Source organism: Montipora capricornis, chromosome 2 (assembly GCF_036669925.1).
Source record: "Montipora capricornis isolate CH-2021 chromosome 2, ASM3666992v2, whole genome shotgun sequence".
NCBI lineage: Eukaryota > Metazoa > Cnidaria > Anthozoa > Scleractinia > Acroporidae > Montipora > Montipora capricornis.
The window spans coordinates 50549476-50556975 of record NC_090884.1 but is presented as its reverse complement, the minus strand read 5'-3'; the positions used below and the strand labels follow the sequence as shown (position 1 = coordinate 50556975).

The 7500-nt window shown below is 37.3% G+C and overlaps 1 protein-coding gene across 2 annotated transcripts in view; it reads left to right on the top strand.

The window, feature by feature from the left end:
- The window catches only part of LOC138025954 (anaphase-promoting complex subunit 2-like), a 19106-nt gene that overhangs the window by 2275 nt on the left and 9331 nt on the right, over positions 1-7500 (top strand). The window contains exons 4-12 of one of the 2 annotated variants that reach the window (XM_068873109.1): positions 1879-2003; positions 2765-2919; positions 3001-3203; positions 4072-4189; positions 4626-4722; positions 6078-6144; positions 6293-6348; positions 6819-6962; positions 7178-7247. In XM_068873109.1, coding sequence (XP_068729210.1) covers positions 1879-2003; positions 2765-2919; positions 3001-3203; positions 4072-4189; positions 4626-4722; positions 6078-6144; positions 6293-6348; positions 6819-6962; positions 7178-7247 — 1035 coding nt within the window. Of the gene's footprint in view, positions 1-1878; positions 2004-2764; positions 2920-3000; positions 3204-4071; positions 4202-4625; positions 4723-6077; positions 6145-6292; positions 6349-6818; positions 6963-7177; positions 7248-7500 lie in introns of both variants that reach the window. The other variant, XM_068873099.1, reaches the window with a different exon arrangement.

The following is a 7500-nucleotide window of genomic DNA, read 5'->3' as shown; positions in this document are numbered from 1 at the left end:
AACTGTTTCGTTGTCCTTGACCACCTTCTCGGCAAATTTGTCGACTGCATTATCAAGCTCCTGTTCTGCATGAATTTTTTCGCCTATTGCAGGTATAGACGTGGTCATGATACCCAGGCCCTGGCCCAGATTCCTCCCCACGTTTAAAGCTTGGCTACTAAGCACTCATTCGTTTTCAACTTTATGCTGAAACCTTGATTGTTTGTCCTTGTTGGTTTATAGCAATAGAACATTACTGGAACTTCAAACTTTATTGTACTACATTTTTTTCCAAAATGTGCGCTTCTAAATTCGGGGTGCGGCTTATCTACGGATGCGGCTTATACATGAACGTTTACGGTATGAAGTATAGGCCTATATGTTAGCTCAGGCTGACCATAATAACATAGGCTTAGCAAGCAGCATGAAAAAAACAAATTGGAGGACTCTATGGTGCATTTACAGCGATTTGAGATGTTTCAAATTTTCTGGGGGAGCGGGCCACCGGACCCCCCCCCCTCAGAATTTTTGGGCAAGTCTGGCATAAAAAACACACAGGACATTTGGGCCTTTGGCACCATCTCCAGCGAGCATCTCACCCTTTGGAAACTTAAAGACTTAAGAGCTCTAGGATCACCACATTCTTGAGCAATAATAATTACAGAGTAAAAGGCGAATATTCTAGATCCGCCATATTGAAAATTTTTTAACAACCTGAAGAAGACCAGTAAAACTGATCGAAACGTCGATTTTTATAGACATTTTAACCTCAGAAAATTCCGAAAATAGTTCATAAATTTTGATTTCAGTCCAAACTTTGCGTTGAAAATACGTGCCGCGAAAGTTTTGTTAAATCACAAATCTTTTGCTTTTAGTGAATTATGGAAAGGCTTATCCATAGCTGCTTCAGCTGACGCGTAAATAATGTTGAATTTTCCTTGATCGATATTGTCAAAGCTGTCCAGATTCTCATTTAAATCACAGGCTGTCATTCCCATATAATTAACCAAAACCACTTACTTGATTGCATATGATGCTTTGTAATGGAGAAAATTAATCATGATGAGACTCAAGAAGCCTGTTCTTTGTTTTCTTTTATTTTGAACTCCGCACATCATGACAAACATCTGAAAAATTAAGCTTTTCCTGAATCCAGTTGGCAAAATGGCCATTGCATCTACAGTTAAAAAGATGGCATATTGACAGTTCTTGTTTCCTTTTCAATGTATATAAAAGCAAGACCTGATTCGCGCAGCTTCAACACACGATTCAAAACCTGCACATCTTCGGCCATTGTCTTTGTCACCCAAGAACTTTGCTCGAAAATGTGTCAGCGGTGAATTATTGTGACTGTGCCACACCAAACAGAACAACATTTGCGTGACCAGTTTGCGGAAAATCGTTTGGGAGCTCTTCCTTCGAACAGGAGTGCTTGCTACATAGGCTAGCTCCCCAGTCACTTGATTGCTGTGATTAAATTCTAGTTTGGTTGTTCAGCGAGTCACCGAGCAAGAATTTAAAATGACTGACAAGCCATCAAGCAACTATTGTTCGGTTTTTCTGACGAGCCACAAAGCCACTTGTTACAGCAAAGATGACTGGCGAGCTGCCAAGCTGACCCAAAAAATACGCCTAGAAAATTGGCCCAGTATTCTATAGTTAAGATGAAAATAAGTCTTTGTTGAGCAGTATACCAAGAGAAATACTCTGTTTATGATTGTAGAAACGAAAGCTGTCCAGACAGTGTGTACATGTAGGTGTGTGTTAGAGATTAAAAGCTTTGTATTTGAAAATGTATGAGGTTTGGATGTAACATCAGCCTTTCCTATCTTGTGTGTGAATAATGAAAGATGGTAATTATTTACATTCAGTTTGTTAACCTTTGCTCATCCTTTTCAGGTTGGTATTGAGTCATTAAATTTTGATGCCTTGCTTAGTGCAATAGATGAGCTTCACAGTAATTTATCTGCTTACAGTCCGTTTGTGGATTTCCTGGATTCTTTAACAGCATCACCTCCACTTGGGTAAAATTAGCAGATGTCTGTTCACTGTTCACCGCCAGGCTCTGATAAGACTAAGCCTTCGTGTGTTTTTTTTTGTCAGAGTCACATTTCTCCTTTTATACTTTTGGCAATCTGAATGAATTTGAGACTAGACTGCGTTTTCAGTCTTTTAAAGCCTTTCTGTCAAACCCCTTCTGCTTTTTATGAAAAAAAAAATTGTGCTCACAAAAATGTACTTCCCATCACTTTCAGCCATTTTAACACAATTTAACCGTTATGGTATTTTACCGGTAATGACCAAAAGAATAAGTACGAAACTAATGTTTTGTTTGAAAAACTATTTAAAAGGGGAGCATTAAGTCTACTTACCGTATTTGTTCACCTATAAGCCAGGTTATCTTTTTTTGGGACCTTAAATTCAGAGATTTCTGATTTGACGTCACAAACTGATTTACATTGTATTAACTCTTTGTAAAAATGCATGCAAAGTAGATTGTGACGTCAAATCAGGAATAGACCCACTCCCCTTCTGACTTGGTCGTGAACAAAAGATGCTTGGATTTTCGCAACTTTCGAAGCCTATAAAATGGCAGGATTTGTTAGAAAACGGAAAAAATGGCCGCGATGCGTTTCGAACAGATGCAAAGATTCATTTTAGCGAAAAAAACATTTTGGGGTTATGGGCACTTTAATCTTTGCTGCTTGTATGTAGTAATCATGGACTACTCTATGCTGTCAGCGTTGCTGAAGCACTAACTAATCTTTCTTTCCTTTCCTTTAAGCAATCTGAAGGTACAGTTTGAAGTACTTGCCAGAGCTGTCATCTTCTGTGATGTACCAGGTCAGTTTAAAAGCTTAGTGTATGCATTCTACAGCCATGCATTTCAAGCCTACCAGTCTGGAAATAAAAAGGACAGTGAACAAATGGATACATCAGGTATGCCATGCTCATTACATGTATGTGATCAATGTTATCAAAGAAAACAAGAAACATAGTATTTTATTTTGTTCCATATAGCAACAGAATCTCTAATGAATGTGGAAGATGAAGGTGAAATAGAAGATGAATCACTAAAGTGCACAGGCTGTACAGAAGAGAAAGATGGATGTCAATGTGCTAAAATCATTGAAAAATTTAAGCAACTCAATTCACATCTTCACTCAATTGGACTGATGAAAAAAGTTGCTGAACCAGCAGTTTTGTCTGTCATTCATGCAGAGGTACTTGTACAGCTGGGAACAATCCAGCAATGTATCTTAATGATTATTAATAATTTAATTTGTGCGTAACTTTACATGATTTATTATATGGCTAGTGTTTCTGGCCAACATAATGCATGCTCTGATTGACTAAGAGTAGCTAAGCACTAGGGCATTATTCTCCCATAATGCCCTTGGGCTGATTATAACCGTTCTGTTAGCCATACGGACAATAAACAACTTGATAACCTGGACCGTTTGGTTGTTACAGCAAAATCTCAAACCTCTGACTCGATTTTGCTGTTACGTAACGACTTCACTCTCGGTTATTAAGTAGTTAGTATTTAATAATTATTATTGAAAGTATGCACTGTTAATTACTTTATAAATGAATACATCTTGATTGAATAAAGTAAGTAGATAAAAGACAGTGAAGTACTCTTTCTTGAGTGGTGAGCAGATTTTGTGATAGGGGGTTCTTGCCGAGGGGGGACCAATTAACAAGTAAAATTGTCTGGCGTTGGATAGCGTAGAATCTATTAATGTCACTGTACTCTTGGGCAGGAAAGGGTCAATACCTTTCTAGTTATCAGAAAAAGGTTATAAAGACAGTGATGTAATTATGGTTGAGGCAGGAACATAGATGAATAATATGATTGTGTAGTACCAAAATAGGATTTTCAGAGGGTTTTGCAGTGGATAGCTGTGTTTTAAAAGTGCTGCTAAGAAGTTAAAAAATCAGGAAGATGTATTATTCATTTGGTAATTAAGAGTGTAATGGAGCCAAAAAACAAAGTACAGAAGGATTTGTGCCCGTAAATGGCCTCTTCCTTGCAAAGAGCACCTTAAATGTATGTATTGTTAGCCTCAATCTTTGTCTATCCTCCAGATTCAGAGAAGAATTAAAGAAAGGTGCAAAGGCGTGTTTGAATGTTCTTTCCTTGTATCCCTGATACATTGGATTGATACTGAGCTGTGTGGTTGGCTTTGCTTAATTTTCAATACCGGTAATTGGAATGGTCAGTTTCTTTTTACTTTTCTTTCATGATTGACTAATCTGGGTGCCTGGAGTAGCCAGGGGGCTTTTGTGACGGTCAGCCAGCCCTAAGCTATAACATATAAATTATCCCTCCCACAACAGGCAAATCCCCACAATCAAGCACTTGGTTCTTATTCTAGGCTTTGGTCCACTTATTAAAAACAGTGGAAGGATGTGGGGTGTGATAGAGGAAGATTTAAAACAACCTCAAGAATTAAAAACTGGTGCACCAAAACCATTGAGAGCACTTTTCTTGATAAAGTTTGAAGCATCACAAGCCTCCACTTGTTATCTCTATACTGATAGCAAGACAGCTAAATCCTAATAATGTGCATTTGAAATCAAAGACAGGTTGCTATAGTCTAGGAATGAACAGACACTACCAACTTTTTTTTTAATTTCAGGTGAAAACGCAAGCCATAGTACTAGTACAGACATGTCTTTAGATGAGTGGAAACCTAAGCTACAATATTTTATGTACAAGTCTTTTGCAGACCTTAGGTAAAAAATTATATATTAAAGTCTGATTGTAATTATTAAAATATTACATGACCAAACAGATTTTTACTTAACCCATTGACTCCTGGGGTTCCCCATTGACGAGTAAAATCGTCTGGCGTTAGACAGAGTAAAGTACTAAGTATGGCTGGTTTAGGCCAGTTCAGGGGTGGTGAAAGGGTTAAGGTTAGAGTGCTTGTTAAGAATGCAGCGCTGGAAATAATCTTTTTCTCCTCAAGCTAGTAGGAAACAAGTTCTTCCAAATCACCATTTTGATAACCAAAGACACATGGTAAATTTCACTTGGAATTCTCTTTCCTTTGCCACGGCCTCGGCCTCACAACTTGGGGGGAGGTGAGAATAAATTGGCAGAAGCTGCCTGGGAGAAAGGAGCCAAAGGCATGAGGGAATGCCAATCAGTGCAAGGGAATAGACCAATTTCGATATATTAAAATTCAGTCGAAAACAAAAGGCATCATCTCGAGGCTCTGGGGAATAAACTCATACAAATCCTTACATTTATTCCCCAGAGCCTTGAGATGATGTCTTTTGTTTAGGACTGAATTGTAATATATCGAAATTGGTCTATTAAGAGAGACATCATTGAAGTACAATGATAAGCTTATGTTCCGCACAAGCCAAATCTATCGATACAGTGGTTTCATAGTTCATACCTATGTCCAGTACACCCAATCTGAGTCGGATTATCTATATCCTAGACAATCTGAGTCGGGTCGAGTTGACCCATCATGGCTAATACGGGTTGTGACACTGGAAGTCAGGATGCATGGAAGACAAAGTCATAAAGCTTCCTCGTTCTAAAAGCAAGCACTCAACTATGTGAAAATTTCTTTACCACTTGAGTCAAGTTGACTTGACCTACCTTTACAAATGTCGATCTGTCTCATCATAAGTCAGGTGGCAAGTGGCAAAGATAACACACGCATGTTGGTTTTCATTTCACATTTCAAGTATTATTGTAAACAGTCAGGAAAACATAGTATTTGGTCCTTTTGCCTGTCCACCATCTATTATAATTTATTGATGGGGCAATCTCAAATTTTGGTCAGGCAATGTCTGATACCTGACAGTAGTTTACATGTATAGCACTGATAATGTCAGTCTTCGCTTTAGTACGCTCTTGTATTGGAAGATTAATAATATTGTTATTTTTAGCTATATAAATAATTTATTAATAACACTCAAAAATACAACTATGTATCAGTATTGGAAAACTGCCCTTACTACTTTCATAATTGGCTTAATAAAAGGTGAACCTTCTATAAGACTGGTATAACATTGTAAATGTAAAATGGTACAAAGATAATAATGACTAACTATGCACTGTAAAATTTCAGGATTGATCAGTTATTTGACATTATAGTAGAGTATCCTGACTCTCTACCTGCAATCCAAGACCTAAAGGTACAATCACCACTTGTTTATTTTCAGTGACTAATCTTGGTATTGTTGTTTTCAATTTTTTTTCATTGTGACAATCGTAAATAATGTATTATCATAAATATGTGTTATCTTGCAATTCAGTATTGAGATTTCCCTTGTCATCTTTCAGGAATGTTTAGAGGTTACAGACCAAAGGAAAGAGCTCATAGTATCTCTAAGGACTGCGTACGTATTTTTAAAACACTCTCTGTATGGCAACTCTTACAGGTTTTCTACTCTATATTCCTGGAGTTTAACGGTTGTTTAATGCTTATAGTGTAGCTGTTGTGGTCCAATTTTTTCTCCTGATTCAAAATTTTTTAGAATGGTTCATTTTTTATTTTCGTTTTGTTTCATTTGTTGGTTTCAAATTATTACATTAACTGGTCTGAGAATTTTTAAACCAAGAAAAGATTTGAACCACATCATAGCCACCTTATCCAAGGAGATGTAAAAGTGTTGATTTGTAGGTGGCATCGTAAAGGCTTAAAGGCTGAGTTTAAATAACCATGAGTGTTACTATGGCAGGCAGTAGGTGAACCCAGACCTCAATTAGGATAGTCCAATGCTAGGAACTTAAAAACAAACTGAAGTGAACCAACCATTTGGCAGTGTTGAGGAGTTAATACACACCAGTATGATACACTTGTTTGTAGGTTTGAGCAGCGATTGTTGCACCCTGGTGCTAACACATCTGACATCCTCACTCAGTATGTATCAGCAATCCGAGCTCTGCACGTACTAGATCCAGCTGGAGTTATTCTGGAACATGTCTGTGCACCTGTTAGACAGTACCTCAGGTAATACATTAAACAGTTATTGTTAGTGGTACTGCCAATAATGGTTTATTCATTGAAGATTTGAAAAAATTATTGATTTCGGTTAAAGTTGTAACAAAATCCTATACGTGGCTGTGGAAACAGAATTCACATTTTCGCCATTTTATTCACTTACTTACCTCAAAATAATTATCATTTCATTTTGGTGTATAATCGTATGTGTCATCATTGTTTAGGACACGAGAGGACACTGTTCGTTGTATTGTTACAAGTTTGACTGATGAGAACAGCACAGAACTTGCAGAGGTGAAATCATTGCTCTTTGATACTTCTATTTGGAAAATGTTTAGATTGCTTAGCACACCAAAAAGTAATTTAGAAACCCAGATTGGATCAACCTTATCTAAACTTCTAGTATTCAGAAATTCACTCCATTCACACAAAAAAATTATGAGTACAGGTACAAACATTTAGGGGTGATCATATCTTAATATTATTTTGTTGTGTCCTTATTTGAATGGGCTCCAGATCTCCAGATAAGCCCAGAAATGCAAGGTGA